Here is an 18,250-nt window from a genome sequence, read left to right as displayed (position 1 = left end):
AGAGACCTCCCAGCTCCACGTAATATCAAACGGCAAAAATCTCCCAGAGATCTCTATCTCAATGCCAAGACCCAGCTCCACTCACGACCAGCAAGCCACAGTGCTGGACACCCTATGCCAAACAACTAGCAAGACAGTAACAAAACCCCATCCATTAGCACAGAGGCTGCCTAAAATCATAATAAGGCCACAGACACCCCAAAACACGCCACCAGACGTGGACGTGCCCACCAGAAAGACAAGATCCAGCCTCATCCACCAGAACACAGGCACTAGTCCCCTCCACCAGGAAACCTACACAACCCACTGAACCAACCTTAGCCACTGGGGACAGATACCAAAAACAATGGGAACTACGAACCTGCAGCCTGCGAAAACGAGACTCCAAATACAGTAAGTTAAGCAAAATGAGAAGACAGAGAAACACACAGCAGATGAAGGAACAAGGCAAAAACCCACGAGACCTAACAAATGAAGAGGAAATATGCAGTCTACCTGAAAAAGAATTCAGAATAATGATAGTAAAGGTGATACAAAATCTTGGAAATAGAATGGAAAAAATAAAAGAAACGTTTAATAAGGACCTAGAGGAACTAAAGAGCAAACAAACAGTGATGAACAACACAATAAATGCAATTAAAAATTCTCTAGAAGGGATCAATAGCAGAATAACTGAGGCAGAAGAATGGATAAGTGACCTGGAAGATAAAATAGTGGAAATAACTACTGCAGAGCAGAGTAAAGAAAAAAGAATGAAAAGAATTGAGGACAGTCTCAGAGACCTCTGGGACAACATTAAACACACCAACATTTGAATTATAGGGTCCCAGAAGAAGAAGAGAAAAAGAAAGGGACTGAGAAAATATTTGAAGAGATTATAGTTGAAAACTTCCTTAATATGGGAAAGGAAATAGTTAATCAAGTCCAGGAAACACAGGGAGTCCCATACAGGATAAATCCAAGGAGAAACACACCAAGACACATATTAATCAAACTATCAAAAATTAAATACAAAGAACAAATATTAAAAGCAGCAAGGGAAAAACAACAAATAACACACAAGGGAATCCCCATAAGGTTAACAGCTGATCTTTCAGCAGAAACTCTGCAAGCCAGAAGGGAGTGGCAGGACATATTTAAAGTGATGAAGGAGAAAAACCTACAACCAAGATTACTCTACCAAACAAGGATCTCATTCAGGCTTGACGGAGAAATTAAAACCTTTACAGACAAGCAAAAGCTAAGAGAATTAAGCACCACCAGACCAGCTTTACAACAAATGCTAAAGGAACTTCTCTAGGCAGGAAACACAAGAGATGGAAAAGACCTACAATAATAAACCCAAAACAATTAAGAAAATGGTAATAGGAACATAAGTATCAATAATTACCTAACGGAAGCAGTTGCTTGCAATCTTCCACACGGTATTGTTAGGAGTAGACTGAGCAGTCAGCAGGAAGTTCTGGTTGAAGTAGTGTTGTCCGTTTCCATCAAAATTCACAGTTCCACTGGTCACCACAAAAACTATAGTCTGGGCCTGAGTAGCTTGCTCATGAACTGGCTTGCAATCTAGCATATTGACCTGAAACTCACTAGAAGGCAACATGTCAAAAAAATTAGTTAGGGCTTCCAGCCCTGTTACAACATTTCCATTCCATATTAAGGTGGCCTTGTCCAGATACAGCCTGGTTAGTGCCCGTCTTCTTTTATCCATTGTCTCATAGTAAATATTGACAAATTCCACAGCAGCTCTGCATGCCTGATCTACATAAGTTTAAAATCCATGGACATGGCCATCAGGGAGCCTAAAGCAGCCTATTCCGGCAGTGACGGCATTACTAAGTCCTCTCGTGTAATTTTCTTGTTATGAGATTTGAGTTATGAGTTTCTGTCAAGAATATCTCAGAAACTGGACTTCCCTGGTAGTGCAGTGGTTAAGAATCTGCCTGCCAATGCAGGGGACACGGGTTTGAGCCCTGGTCCGGGAAGATCCCACATGCTGCAGAGCAACAAAGCCTGTGCACCACAACTACTGAGCCTGTGCTCTAGAGCCTATGAGCCACAACTACTGAGTCAGTGTGCCACAACTACTGAAGCCTGTGCACCTAGAGCCCATGCTCTGTAACAAGAGAAGGCACCACAATGAGAAGCCCGCACACCACAATGAAGAGTAGTCCCTGCTCACTGCAACTAGAGAAAGCCCGCACACAACAACAAAGACCCAATGCAGCCAAAGATAAAATAAAATAAATTAAAAAAAAATTTTTTTAAAAAGGGAGAAGACTCAAATCAATAGAATTAGAAATGAAAAAGGAGGGCTTCCCTGGTGGCACAGTGGTTGAGAATCTGCCTGCCAATGCAGAGGACACGGGTTCGGGCCCTGGTCTGGGAAGATCCCACATGCCACGGAGCAACTGGGCCCGTGAGCCACAATTACTGAGCCTGCGCGTCTGGAGCCTGTGCTCCGCAACAAGAGAGGCTGCGATGGTGAGAGGCCCACGCACCGCGATGAAGAGTGGTCCCCACTTGCCGCAACTAGAGAAAGCCCTCGCACAGAAACGAAGACTCAACACAGTCATAAATAAATAAATAAATAAAAGAACGTGAATTTCTTTAAAAAAAAAAAGTAAACTGGGCTATTCATTTCAAAAAAAAAAAAAAGAAATGAAAAAGGAGAAGTAACAACTGAAACTGCAGAAATACAAAGGGTCATGAGAAATTACTACAAGCAACTATATGCCAATAAAATGGACAACCTGGAAGAAATGGAAAAATTCTTAGAAAAGCACAGCCCTCTGAGACTGAACTAGGAAGAAATAGAAAATATAAATAGACCAATCACAATCACCAATATTGAAACTGTGATTAAAAATCTTCTGACAAACAAAAGCCCAGGACCAGATGGATTCACAGGCGAATTCTATCAAACATGTAGAGAAGAGCTAACATCTATCCTCTCAAACTCTTCCAAAATATAGCAAAGGGAGGAACACTCCCAAACTCATTCTATGAGTCCACCATCACCCTGATACCAAAACCAGACAAAGATGTTACAAAAAAAAAAAAAAAAACTACAGGCCAGTATCACTGATGAATATAGATGCAAAAATCCTCAACAAAATTCTAGCAAACAGAATCCAGCAGCACATTAAAAGGATCATACACCATGATCAAGTGGGGTTTATCCCAGGCATGCAGGGGTTCTTCAGTATATGCAAATCAATCAATGTGATACACCATTTTAACAAACTGAAGGATAAAAACCATATGATAATCTCAAAATGCAGAATAAGCTTTTGACAAAATTCAACACCCATTTATGATAAAAACCCTCCAGAAAGCAGGCATAGAGGGAGGCTACCTCAACATAATAAAGGCCATATATTATACACCCACAGCCAACGCTGTTCTCAATGTTGAAAAAATGAAACCATTTCCACTAAGATCAGGAATATGGCAAGGTGGCCCACTGTCACTCAACATAGTTTTACAAGTTTTATCCACAGCAATCAGAGACAAAAAAGAAATAAAAGTAATCCAAATTGCAAACGAAGTAAAACTGTCACTGTTTGCAGATGACATGATACTATACATAAAGAATCTTAAAGATGCTACCAGAAAACATCTACAGCTAATCAATGAATTAGGTAACGTAGCTGGATACAAGAGTAATGCACAGAAATCTTTTTAATTCCTATACACTAATGATGAAAAATCTGAAAGAAAAATTAAGGAAACTCTCCCATTTACCACTGCAACCAAAAGAATAAAATACTTAGGAATAAACCTACCTAAGGAGACAAAAGACGTGTATGCAGAAAACTATAAGACACTGATGAAAGAAATTAAAGGTGATACAAACAGACGGAGAGATATACCATGTTCTTGTATTAGAAGAATCAACATTTTGAAAACGACTATACTACCCAAAGCAATCTACAAATTCAGTGCAATCCCTGTCAAACTACCAATGGAATTTTTCACAGAACTAGAACAAAAAATTTCACAATTTGTATGGAAGCACTGAAGACCCTGAATAGGAAAAGCAATTTTGAGAAAAAAACGGAGCTGAAGGAATCAGGCTCCTGGACTTTAGACTATACTACAGAGCTACAGTAATCAAGACAGTATGTTACTAGCACAAAAGCAAAAATAGAGATCAATGGAACAGGATAGAAAGCCCAGAAATAAACCCATGCACATATAGTCACCTTACTTTTGATACAGTAGGCAAGAATATACAATGCAGAAAAGATATCCTCTTCAATAAGTGGTGCTGGGAAAACTGGACAGCTACATGTAAAAGAATGAAATTAGAACACTCCCTAATACCATACACAAAAATAAACTCAAAATGGATTAAAGGCCTAAACGTAAGGCCAGACACTATAAAACTCTTAGAGGAAAACATAGGCAGAACATTCTATGACATAAATCACAGCAAGATCCTTTTGGACCACCTCCTAGAGAAATGGAAATAAAAACAAAAATAAACAAATGGGACCTAATGAAACTTAAAAGCTTTTGCACAGCAAAGGAAACCATAAACAAGATGAAAAGACAACCCTCCGAATGGGAGGATATATTTGCAAATGAAGCAACTGACAAAGGATTAATCTCCAATATATACATGCAGCTCAGGTAGCTCAGTGTCAAAAAAAAAAAAAAAAAAAAAAACAACCCAATCCTAAAATGGGCAGAAGACCTAAATAAACATTTTTCCAAAGAAGATATACAGATTGGCAGCAAACACATGAAAGAATGCTCAACATCACTAATTATTAGAGAAATGCAAATCAAAACTACAATGCATTATCACCTCACACCAGTCAGAATAGCCATCATTAAAATATCTACAAACAATAAATGCTGTAGAGGGTGTGGAGAAAAAGGAACCGTCTTGCACTGTTGGTGCAAATGTAAATTGATACAGCCATTAGGGAGAACAGTATGGAGGTTCCTTATAAAACTAAAAAAGAACTACCATATCACCCAGCTATCCCATTACTGGGCATATACCCTGAAAAATCATAATTCAAAAAGAGTCATGTACCACAATGTTCACAGCAGGTCTATTTACAGTAGCCAGACATGGAAGCAACCTATGTGTCAATCAACAGATGAATGGATAAAGAAGATGTGACACATATATACAATTACTCAGCCATAAAAAGAAACAAATTTGAGTTATTTGTAGTGAGGTGGATGAACCTAGAGTCTGTCATACAGAGTGAAGTAAGTCAGAAAAAGAAAAATAAATACCATATGCTAACACATATATATGGAATCTAAAAAAAAATAATAATAATTGTTATGAAGAACCTAAGGGCAGGAGAGGAATAAAGACGCAGACATAGAGAATGGACTTGAAGACACAGGAAGGGGAAGGGGAAGGGGAAGCTGAGACGAAGTGAGAGAGTGGCACAGACATATATACACTACCAAATGTGAAATAGATAGCTAGTGAGAAGTAGCTGCATAACACAGGGAGATCAGCTCGGTGCTTTGTGACCACCTAGAGGGGTGGGATAGGGAGGGTGGTAGGGAGATACAAGAAGGAGGGGATTTGGGGATATATGTATACGTATAGCTGATTCACTTTGTTATACAGCAACAACTAACATAACAATGTAAAGCAATTATATTCCAATAAAGATGTTAATAGATAAATAAATAAATAAATAATAAAATAAAATTTTTTAAAAGTGCTGGAATAAAGCAAAAGGGAATAATAAACCTAAAGACTTGATAACAAATCAAATTATGTATACAGTTTTACAGAGTTCATCAAGGGACAACTCTGTAACAAACATGCACAAGAAAATGACAAAAATAAAAACATCCTCAAACAGAAGAAAACTCTTGCAAAATTAACCACCATTAATTAAGTATAATTAAATGAAATAGAGAAAGACTTTAAAAGGATTAGAGAGAAAATGATAGACATGGAAGAATGACAAAGCAGATCCAACATGCACAGTGTTGGTGTCTCTATAAAACAAGCTCAACATTTAAAACTGTTAAAGAGAATTTCTCTGATGTAGAGATATGCATCTACACATTGAAATGATTTGCCATCCTTTCACACTAGTCATATCCATGACTATCCAAACTCTCATGAACTTTGACCAAAATTGTTAAGTATAAGACATATCCTGGGCAATATATTATATTTAAATATAATGAAAAATTATATGTGACTCTGAGCAAAAATACTGATCACTAACACTAAGAAAGACCATGTAGATATAATGTTTCTTGGCAACAATATACAATGAATGATGAGCGTATGGAGACTTTCAAGAAATTCAGGGAAGGAAAGTTTGATCAAAGATTTTCATACACAGCATACAAAAGACATAGAAAAATAGTTTTAAACTTGCCAACACTCCAAGAATATTAAAACCACTAGCTTCTCTTAAAGTCACTAGATGAAGAAATCCCTTCACCAAGAGAAGTCTGGTGGATCTTTTGGCGAAAGGACTCATGGTGGACATTGAATACATATACCTAAATGTAGATCCAAGTAGTATGTAAATGATATGTACCTGACCAAGAAAAGTAACACGTTTAAAAAATAAGACTAAAATGAAGAGAGAAATGGTGAAGTAGGAAAAGCTTACTTATTGCTGCATAAATAATAGATGAGACTCAATGACTATCACTTAAAACTGATAAATGTGAATGACTGAGAAAAAGAGACTGAATATTTTTTAAAAACCAGATATACTCTCAAAACAGCACTTGGTTCTATGCATTATATAAGATATATCTATAACACAGTGATTCAGAAAGGCTAAAAAAATGAAGAGAAGAGAAATTATACCTAGCACACAGAAACCAATAAAGCAAGGGTTATGATCTTGATATTTGAAAACTTAAAATTCAGGCCAAGAACATTATGTACACAACAAGAAAAACAACAGCAAAAGATATTTTTAATGCTAACAGCTAATATTCACAATGAAATTATAATAAATATAAATTTATGTCCCCCTAAGACACAGATGCAAACTTTATAAGAAGGAAACTATAAGGGGAAACAGACAGACACACAAATAATGGGTAACTTTAATAAACCACTCTGGTCTAAACAGATCAAATAGAAAAATATATCTAAGGATTTAGGAAACCTAAACAGCAAATTCAGTAAGGTATCTCTTATAAGTATATATTGAACTTTATATTCTAATAAAAAAGCATGCAATTTCTTTTCAAGACACATGAAATTTTATGAATATTGACTATTAAGTCACAACAAAATGTCAAACAATGTCACATATTGGAAAGAATACAAACATGTTTCTTAATCCCACATAATAAACTATTAATGGATAATCAAGTAAAAAGCCTCTTCCATCTGATAATTTAGAAATACTATTAAACAATTGTTGGGTTAAAGGGGAAATATGAAGTAAAATGAAATGTTTCACAAAATAATGCCATTATATTCTACCTATTAGAAAATATGGGCCAAGTTTAAAGCAGTGATTAGAGGAAAATTAGTACCTTAATTATATAAATACATTTTAAAATAAACATTTTTATAAAACATCAGAATTTTAGAAATAGAACAATAAATTAAAGGAAACAAAAATATAAAATTATACAAATAAAATTAAAATATAGAAATGCAGAAAAATGCTAGAATACATACAAATATGCACAAATACATTGGTTCTTTGAAAAAAAGTTGACAAAATATACAAACTACTACTACTTACCTTGAAAAAAATAAAAGAGGAAGCACAAATATACAGGATACAAAACAATAAGGTAACAATCATTTTAAGAAAGAAATTTTCAAACGTCATAATAGAATCCTTTGTACAAATCTTTACAAGGAAATTTGAAAGTCTAAATATATAATTTTCTGGAAAGATAATTCCCATCAAAATAAAAATTTATTATAGGTCAACTTCTTTAGAAGAAATGAAGGATATTGTCATATGGCTACTCTTCATAAAAAACACCCTGCTAGGCCTACACTGTTTCAAAAAGAAATTAAATAAACCTTCAAAATGAGATGATCTCAATGCCACAAAAACTGTTCCTGAAATACGATAGTAGCTCAATAAATAATTCTTTAATAAAGAGAAAAACAGTTGTTTAAGTCTCCAACACACATAATGTTCAAAAAAATTCTTGTGGATATGTTAACCAAAAGATACAAAAAAGATTAGAAAAAAAGGTATTACTTGATGGAAAAATTGAAAAAGTAAGCTTAAAACTTAGGACAGATTATCAGAGAGCAGTAAGTAACCAGCAATTTGTATAAAATAAAACATATATTGTCAACAAAAGCACAATCAGAAATACCAGAAAACAAACAATAAATTAAAATTACCAAAACCAGTTTCAAAATGTTAATATGAATTTAAAAAAGTGTATTACATACTGATGGAGAAAATACACTTCTAGTGTAGAAAATGGATTTAGTATATAGATTCTAACAGAGAAATAAAATGCATCAAACATATAAAAATTAGTTTCACATCATTTAAAATATAATGCCAGTTAAAATTAAATTGAGAGATTGTTTACACTCATCAAATTAGCAGTAGTGATGTGGATTATATGACTAGCAACAAAAGTATTTGCTAATATGGTTAAAAATTGTTTATAATTTTATGGAAAGAAATTCAGCAAAATGTATCAAGGCCCTTGAATATATTTATTCATTTTTTCCAGTAATTCCACTTTTGAAATATATCTTACTAGAATAGATTTATGCATGAAGATGTATTTAAAGTAAGGAGAATTTGGCAGTCGTAATAGGAGCTAGTAGTACTAAGCTTAGGAAAGCAGTATTATGTAGTGGGTGAGAGTACAGAATCTGAACACAGGTAAGTTGGATTTGGTTCCTAGTTTTTCCATTTGGTAACTGTGTGACTGTGAACAAGTTACTGTGTCAAATTTTCTTCATCTGAAAAATGGTAGCTTGAGGATTAAATGTATCTGTATATGTAAGTGCTTAAAATATCATGTATACATAAGATGATGTTACTAGTGGTGTGATTTTCTTTGACTATCTTTTTTTATTTTTATTTTTTGCTGGGCTCTTTCCTCTGTAAACAAATCAGCCATTCAAAGACAGTGATTTTGCAATTTTACACTTAACCCATCACTGAGCTTATAGAATCAAGTTAATGATCAACAGCAGCAGTTTTAATATACATACAGTATAGATGAGAGAAACAAAGAATCCATTGGGGAAAGTACACAATTTATGAGTGACCCTTCTTTAAAGTGAATCTTCTGTTTCCGGCTGTGTGTATACATGTGCACCGGCATCTTAGGTGAGAATTAAAACATATTTCTTACTCTGTCTTGCAGGTAAAACTATGAACATAGAATACACAACACAATGGGCTGACAACTTTATTGGAAAACAAACATTTTTTTAACCTTTTCAGTCCCCTTGATTTCCATATCTGGTGTTTTTTTTTACAGGCCTGATTCTTCTCTAGAAGCAGAAGAGGAATCTGAAGAGAATCAGTGCATCTGAAAATGAAAAAATATATATACATATATCCATGACACTTTACTTTCAATATTGTTTGCCTTTCCTCTCTCACAGTAGGGCCCAAAGGGGGAAATTCGAAAAAAAATCATTCAAGGCAGGAATCTATATATTTTTGCCTCCCCTGCTTTTGACCTGAGAAGACCAATTGGAGGTGAATATCTTCAAGAGTTATTTGGGCAGCAAAGAATACAGGGTCCTGAGAATGGGAAGCATGGCATTGCAGACACAGAGAACAGCTTGGACAGGGTGGCAGAAAATAGGAGAATAAACAGGAAAATTGAGTATCGAAACAATTCAGCTGGGAAGAAGTGGTGAATGCAGAGAAATTAACAATTTTATTGAGTACCATCTTACCCAAAACCTTATAATGATCCCTGCAAACTTTGTATTTTCCAATTCCTCGGGAAAAAAGGGGGGAGGGACTATTGATAAGTTTGGTTCTCACTACACTCCAAATTCATCTCTTCCATGTCCCAGATTTTATCCCAATATTTTTAATCATATGGACATTGAGCATGCAGTGAGCCATGTCATATCACATCAATACTTTTTTTAGTGTGGGACAGATCCTCTGAACTCTCAGGGAAAAGCAAAACATTTGCTCTCAAGTTTCATTCCCATAGCACTTCTTTCTATTCAACAAATATTTATTCGATACACAGTAAGTCACAGCCACTCTATTAGATGTTTGGAATACATCAATGAACAAAACAAAGATCCCTGTCCACATGAAACATATACTCTAGAACTTCTCACATTTTAGGTAATTCTAGATAATGACCTCTCTTGCTCAGGAAAAGTCAAGCTCTTAGAAGACTGACACCATGTTGTTGTTCATCTGACAAAAGTTTATGTGCCAGGCACCATGCATTTGCATGCATCCGTCTAACCCCATCAGTATCAGAGTTCCTAGAAAATAGCAAATATTCAACATATATGTGAGAGAAACAATGATTAAACAAATTAATACATGAATGAATCATCACAACTGATTCATATATATTTGTCAGGTAGCTGGTAAAGGTATTAAATGAGCAAAGAAGCTAGAATAAGATTTATGTTGTAAAGCAAGCACTAGATATGAAGTAAAAAGGAACAAATACCATTTGTATTTCAGCATTTTCTTTGAGTAAACAAGTAAAGCTTCCTAAATCTAAGTTTTTCTTCTGAAATTTGGAATATTATGAGAATTAATGAACAGAGAAAGTAAAAGTGTAGCCCAGAATTATACATAAGAAGCCCTAATTAAATATTTCTTTCTTTCCTTCCTTCTGAAGATTGATACTATAGATACCTGCTATAAACATTCTGCAATATCTCTAATGTTTTCCTTTTTCTCAACCTCAGCATTATCTTGTCTCCTTATCTAGGTACTTCCCCTATTACCACCACCCAATCCTTATCTATCATGTATAACCAGACCATAGTTCTAAAAATATCTCCACAATTTCTGAATTGAACATAAGATAAAAGGCGTAACTAGTTATTATCTATGATATGGCATAAATATACTGTAATATTTTATATAATTTAATGAGTCATATTCTTTAAGCTATCTATGAAATAAGAAAGCCCAAGCCATCAATGTGAAGGTTTCACATTCCCCAAAATGTGAGTCCTAGGCTACAGTGGAATGCTGTTGTCCTGTCTTTTATCATAGCCTTTAAGAAAATGTTCAAATAATTTTCTGCAAACAGCCATTTCAATATTCCCATACAGATCTTCCTCCCATTCTCTCAAAATTATTTAAGCCAGTAGCAAGACTCACCACCACACTCCCAAAAACAGTGCTCATTGTGCCCCATCTGCATGGCCAAACCCAGCTACATCCCTAATGAGTGTTATTAATAGGCATTTTTCTGATTATCAACATTAGTGTAAATGCCCTGCTTGGTAATTTCACTCCTCAGCACCCTAGGGAGCCATTACTACATCACTCCTGAAACAGGTCCTGCCTTTCCTCAGTTGGGAACTATGATCCAAAGGGAAAATGGACCTCGAGGATCTCTTGCCAAAAAATGAGCCATGCAGTAGTCCAGGGGAGTTTGTTAGTTTCCTATTTTAGACTCCTTAGTGAGGTGGCTCATTAGAAATCTGGAGGCTGCTGGACATATCAGCAGAAAAGACCTGGTAACTCCTACCAATGGGCTTCCTTTGTAATAGTTCTTGCTTTTCATCCTTTGGCTGGAGGCCAGAATTTCCTAAGCTTTTCCATTCTGCACTCTAGCCTCTATTTCAAAGTCCAGGATTATGTTATTGACTTGTATGAGCTGTTTGTACATTCTGGAAATTAACCCCTTGTCGGTTATCATAGCCTCTTCCAACCACCTTCTTTTCTTGATAAAAGCAATTTCCCTTTCCTTGTTCTCTGGATTTGCCTATGGCCCACCATACTTTTCATATCCCAAATTGCAATTCCTCTGGCTATTCCTGAATAAACTTAATTTCACTAGTGAAATAACTGGCTATTATATTGTTAAAGTTGATAGTTCTATGTGTGTTATAAAATCTTTCATGCTGCATGGTGAAGAGGCTAGGAAAAATAAAAGATTTAACTAACTTAAAAAAAAGTAGAAAATATTTCAGTAAATCATCTGCAAATTAGTGAGTCGACCTATAAAGAAACACTATAATATGAGCCCTATGATATCAAATCTCCATTCTCAACAGATTCTATACAAGAAGTCTACAAACATAAGGAGCATGAAATAGGTTTCAGGAAGATCTGAGACCCAAATAAGACTTGGAGAATGCACACTAATGATGTTTCAGGCAGAAGAAAAAATGAGAATCTCCAGAGATGTGAAATCCTATGAAAAGTGTGAGAAAAACACAGCTTTCAGAAAGCAGAGCAACAAATACAGTCACAAAATCTAGTAAATTGCCTGAATGTGGAGGGGATGAGGGATTTCTATCCTTTCATCATAAATTCAGGATAAACAGACACCAGAAAATATGTTGTGAACAGTGGCTGTAGGAAAATGTCTAAGAAATAATCCATATTCTTAAGCATCTACATAGAAGGAAAATTCCATATTTGGACACCTCTGCAAAAAGCTTCCACTAGAAATCAGGATAATGTAAAAACAGCTTTGGCAAGAAGAGGTTTAAACTGAGCAGTTATCAATAAATTCATTCAGAAAAAGACAAGGAAGCAATGTCCACTGTGTTTCTACCACAAGTGAGAATGAATTCTGTACCTGAAAAATTCTCTAGAGAACAAAGCTGTGAATGTGGGAACAGGTTGAAAAAGATTCGAACAAGGAAACAACCCAAGATCCATCTTCTCATTCAGTGAACAGCAGAGCAAGGCTGTGACTGTGGATAACGGGAGAGTCACAACACAACAGGAAATTCAGACGCAACCGGAAACTCTGAAGAAATGGAAACTCTGGACTTGAAAGCAGCTTCAAACAGAGAAAGAAACAAAGGCACAGAAACAGTGACAGGTGATTAACAAAGCTGAAGTTTTTGATAAGCATTGATTTCCCGATGAATACTTGCTCCAAAGCAAGGTCAGTGTAGAGGACTTAGCCAAGAGACTCAAGAAAGTTTCAGAAATGAACTTTTCAGAATTACTTTGCCAATGATTACAGATCCATATTTGCTGTAGAAAGACCCTATATCCAAGAACCAGAATGCAGACTATATGTTACCTTTACTTTTCTGGTTCACCCCATCCTCTTACATATGCCTCCAGAATAGCCCTGGTTTCCCCCTCCAGCTTCTCTGAGGTTGGCAGTAGCTATTAATCACTACCCCCCACATCTGAGTCCTAGGAGTTTTATCTATTATTCAGTTAATTATGTGATCCACCTATAAGCTCAGTAGACTAGATCAGCGTAGTTATTTCAATCTCTTTTATCCATTTGTATTAAGCACTGAAATGTGACTTAACATCTCCAGGGTCTTTCTATCCTTCTTCAAAGCTAAAATGTTTGCCTTGATCTGCATCCCTCCCACAGAAAACTTCAGTTCTTTATGTCACAGTTTTATACAATAGTTATAGAATTCTATGCAATTTGAACATAAAACACCAAATTTTCCTACCACTCACTGTGCACAAAGATATGTTCCTCCTTGAATTTTATGGAAAAATAGATTCCCTTATAAGAAAAAAAAGAGACTTTTTAAATGTTGAGAGCATAAAGATTCAAGACTGTTCTAAAAACTCCAAGTAAAAATTGATATTCCTGAAAGATGCACTAAAAATTATTCTATCGTTGTGTGTATTTCCCTGAAACCTCTAGAGTAATGTAGACTGAATTTTGAGAAGGCTGTTCCTCCCTAGAAAAGAGGCAAATAATGATTTTCATGTTTTATCCTAATATTTAGGTAAATATAGGTTTTTACTAATATGGTATTTTTATAAAATTTACACTCAGTAATTAATAAATTGTCATCATTAAAATATAATAAATAGAAAAAAGCAGTGACGTCATGGCTTATATAGCGTGAAACTATAACTAGATAAATCATAAGTAAGCACCACTTATAGTGTCATAATAATACTGTTTCAAATGAACCTAAAACTCAGTTTGTGATACTTGGACAATGAACTAGCTAGGAGCCAGTGTTCTTCTTTTTTCCAGCAAAAATGACTGCATTCAAATTCTATTTCTTGTGGGATCAGTATGGGGTTTCCATATAAAATGCAGGATGCCCAGTTAATTTTAAATTAGGGAAAACAAAAATGACAGATTTACTATAAGAATGCCCTAAATATTGCATGGGACATACTTAGACTAAAAAATTATATTTATTGTTTATCTGGAATTCAAATATAACTGGGTATCCTCTGTTCATATTTGTTAAATCTTATAACTCTAGACCACTGGTTTTCTACCAGTGCAGGAAAGGGTAGAAAACTCAAATTCCCATGGGCCCATATATTGGGAAGCTGGCTTTCCTATAATTAGTTGTCACATAAACTCAGACAATCAAATAGCCTGTTTATTCTACTATTAGTAAGGATTCTGTCATTAATTTCCATTATGGTGTGAGTATATAGGTCTCAACTGTGGAATCAATTAAGCACTCCATGACTATGACTCCAGTATTTAATTCTGATATGACTGTATCTACCTATTATGTTAGAGAACTTAGTAAAGTACAAATAATACCTATCAATATTTACTTTAAATGTCAATGGACTAAAAGATCTAATCAAAAGACAAGAGTGACTGATTGGATTAAAAAACAAGACCCATCTGTATGCTACTTACAAGTGATTCACTTCAGAACTAAAGACACTCAGAGACTGAAAGGGAGGGGATGGAAAATGATATTTCACGAAAATGGAAACAACAAGAAAGCGGGGGTAGCAACACTCATATCAGACAAAACAGACGTCATACTCCTTGAAAAAGTTTAGGGCCAAATTAACCCTCAAACAGAAAAGAAAAGAAAGAGCATCTTAACTCCTGATCCGCAACCATGTATACCCTTTCTTAAAACATGTGTCTTTATGTAATTTATTACATGCATCACATTATGATGAACATACTCTTTCACTGAAACAGCACAGTCCTGATTCATATGCACAGCTATCACTCTTAGAAACATCTTTTATACTTGTGTCTACATAGTGTATTATATGCACTGTAGTGTGGTGAACACATGCATTCACTGCAGTAACACTACTCATGCAACAGAAAATAAGCACTTTTAGAAACACCTCTTATGCATGTGTCTTTTTTTAATTGTGATGGGAGGGAGACGCAAGAGGGAGGAGATATGGGGATATATGTATATGTATAGCTGATTCACCTTGTTATAAAGCAGAAACTAACACACCATTGTAAAGTAATTATACTCCAATAAAGATGTTAAAAAAATTAAAAAATAAAAACCAAAAAAATAAAAATACCAAAACACATACCATGACATCTAACCTTGTGACAAATTTTTAAATGTACAGTACAGTTTTTTTAACTATAAGCCCAATGTTGTACAGAAGATCCTTAGAAATGTTTGATATTGCATAACTGAAATTTTGTACTCATTGAACAGAATCTCCCCGTTTCCCCCACCCTCCAGCCCCTGACAACCACCATCCCACTTTCTGTTTCTATGAGTTTGACTGGGTTAGATACCTCATATCAGTGGAATCATGCAGTATTTGTCCTTCTTTCACTGGCTTATTTCACTTAGCACTATGCCCTCCAAGTTCATCAGTGTTTTTGCATTCTAGATGGTCTATTTATTGTTGAAAGTGGGGTAATGAAGTCTACCATTATGGGTTGCTGTGTGATTCTGCCTTCATATGTTAATAATTGCTTGATATATTTAGGTGCTTCAATGTTGGGTACATAAATATCTACAACTGTTATATTCTTTTGATGATTTTTCCATTTTATCATTATATAAAGACATTCTTTATCTCTCCTTCCTGTTTTTCTGACTAAAAGTCTATTTTGCCTGAAATAAGAATAGCCACCCCTGCTCTTTCTTTCAAGGATTTTGTTTATTTAACCTCAACTGTCATACTTATTGGCATAAAGTTATTCTTATTATTCCCTTATCCTCTTTATAAAATCTCCATGAATAATAGAAATGCCTGCTCTTTCATTCCAGATATTAGTAATTTTCATATTCTCTCTTTTTTCAGTCTGGCTGGAGGTTTATCTGTTTCATTTATCTTTTGAACTATCTTTTGATTTAATTGATTTCTATAATTCTTCACATTTGCATCCATTCATTTTCACTCTTTTCTCTAAAATTTCCTTCCTTCAACTTCACTGTATTTAATATAGTCTTCTTTTTTTCTAGTTTCTTAAGGTAGCAATTTAAATCATTGAATTTAGATGCTCTTCCTTTCTAATTTAAGTATTTAAAGCTATAAATTTTCCTTTATACACTGTTAGGCTGCATCCTACAAATTTACATATGTAGCCTTTTCATTTTGTTTAATTCAAAATATTGTCCAATCTTTATTTTAACTTTTCTTTGAACCATGGATTATTCAGAAGTATTGCTTATTGCCAAATATATGGAGAGTTTCCAGAAATTTTTCATTATTTTTTTCTTGTTTAATTGCATTGTGATCACAGAATATTATTTATATGATTTTCAATCATTTTAAACATATGAAAATTTGTTTAATGGTCCAGAATTTGGTTTTTCTTGGTGAATGTTCCTTGTGCTTTTGAAAAGAATATGCTTTCTGCTATTGTCAGATGGAATGTTCATGTCAACAAGGTCAAGTTGGTTGATAATGTGGTCAAATCTCTCAGACCTCATGAGTCTCTTCTTATTTCCTCCCTGTAATCCCTTTGCATCTTGTGAAAACATTTGGCACCCAGCCACACAAGTAACAGCTGAATTATCTGAGCTTAACCCAATATCTTTTCACTACAGATAAGTATATGGCTTCCTCACCTTCCTCACCACCACAAAATTACCACACGCTTATAGGTCCTAGGTACCTACTCTCAGAAAAGTGAAGGGCTTTTGATTTTTGTTTGTTTGTTGCGGTAATATAAACGTAGCGTATGAGATGGCCTTACTTTTTAAATAAGTAAGTGAAGAGTATCAGAGAGTTATATTTTCTAAAACAAAAGCAAGGTGAGGACAAAGATTTTTTTCTTTTATTGCAGATGTTCACCTTTAAATGGAAGGTGGAAAATCTCCCCTCCAAAATTCCATATTAAACATCCCCCCATAATATTTTCAAAGTAGACACATCCTATATCTATGTCCACATTTCTGGCATAAGTCACTTCAGACACTTAGTAATTTCAGGCAGATTAATTAAGAGAGGTAGTGATTATGTTTTCAGCTTGAAGTTGATAAGAAACTTCTCATGAACTGAAATTCATTTGGAAGAATGCTCATTATAATTGAAAGATTAATTCAGACACTAAAAGTCCTTCCCCTGGGACCCACTTACTGGAGGGGCTGATCATTTTTAAATTGTGGATACAGACTCTTTCTTAGAGAAAAACTAAAATTTTGTCATGTTTGACAAATGTAGACATTTACAATAATATCAATTACTGTAACCAATTCTCTTTTAATGTATATTTCCTTAATTTCTAGCTGAAATATTGATACTTAAAATATCTTTAATTTTTTTCCATTCTCCCCAGACACACTTAGTACTAACAGGCTATTTATTAAATGTTATCACTTTCTAGTGAAACTGTTCTTGCTTTCCTTAAGAATAGGGCTCATAATGTATATCATAGGCAATGCTTAAATTGAAGTAATTGCAAAATTACTTTTACCACATTCATAAACTACAATTCCCCTCTTTCTTTAATGAGAACAAAACCCCAAGTTATCTTTAACTTTCTCTTGCTTTTATTGATACTTTGAAGCCTGTTCTTGCAGGGCCCCTTAAGGCAATTTTTTCAATAGTGCTCATCCCATAAAGATAGTCCTGAGGCACACTTTACTGTGGGCCCAAGTACAGGCTCCGAGCTTCCCCTGAATTCCATCACAGAGACTGCTGGGACTATGTTGCTACTATTGACAAAACTTCTGGCAAGTTTCAAGAAAGTGTGAAGGTGAAGTCCATAGAAAATAACTCTTCTTTGTTACTGGCTTGTTTTTGTTGTTGTTGTTGGTTTTTTGTCTGTTTATTTTTTGTTTTCCAGTGATGTATTGTTTAACTTCTCATTTAGGTTAGATAGTGCAGCCAGGATTAATCTTCTCTCCTTGCTTTAGTTCAGTCCTTTCTCAATGTACACAGTAATCACTGGAAATGTCTCTTTATTGACC

General features: G+C 34.9%; 1 protein-coding gene across 1 annotated transcript; it reads right to left on the bottom strand.

Annotated features, from left to right (window-relative positions):
* Positions 1-1,390: 1,390 nt before the first annotated feature.
* Positions 1,391-1,797, bottom strand: LOC137760674 (NTF2-related export protein 2-like). Its single transcript, XM_068537596.1, is given in 2 exon segments — positions 1,391-1,773; positions 1,776-1,797. Coding segments are annotated over 2 exon segments (405 nt in total).
* Positions 1,798-18,250: the final 16,453 nt, after the last annotated feature.

Source organism: Eschrichtius robustus, chromosome 3, assembly GCF_028021215.1.
Source record: "Eschrichtius robustus isolate mEscRob2 chromosome 3, mEscRob2.pri, whole genome shotgun sequence".
In the NCBI taxonomy this organism is placed as follows: Eukaryota; Metazoa; Chordata; class Mammalia; order Artiodactyla; family Eschrichtiidae; genus Eschrichtius; species Eschrichtius robustus.
This window is presented reverse-complemented; position numbering and strand designations above follow the sequence as displayed.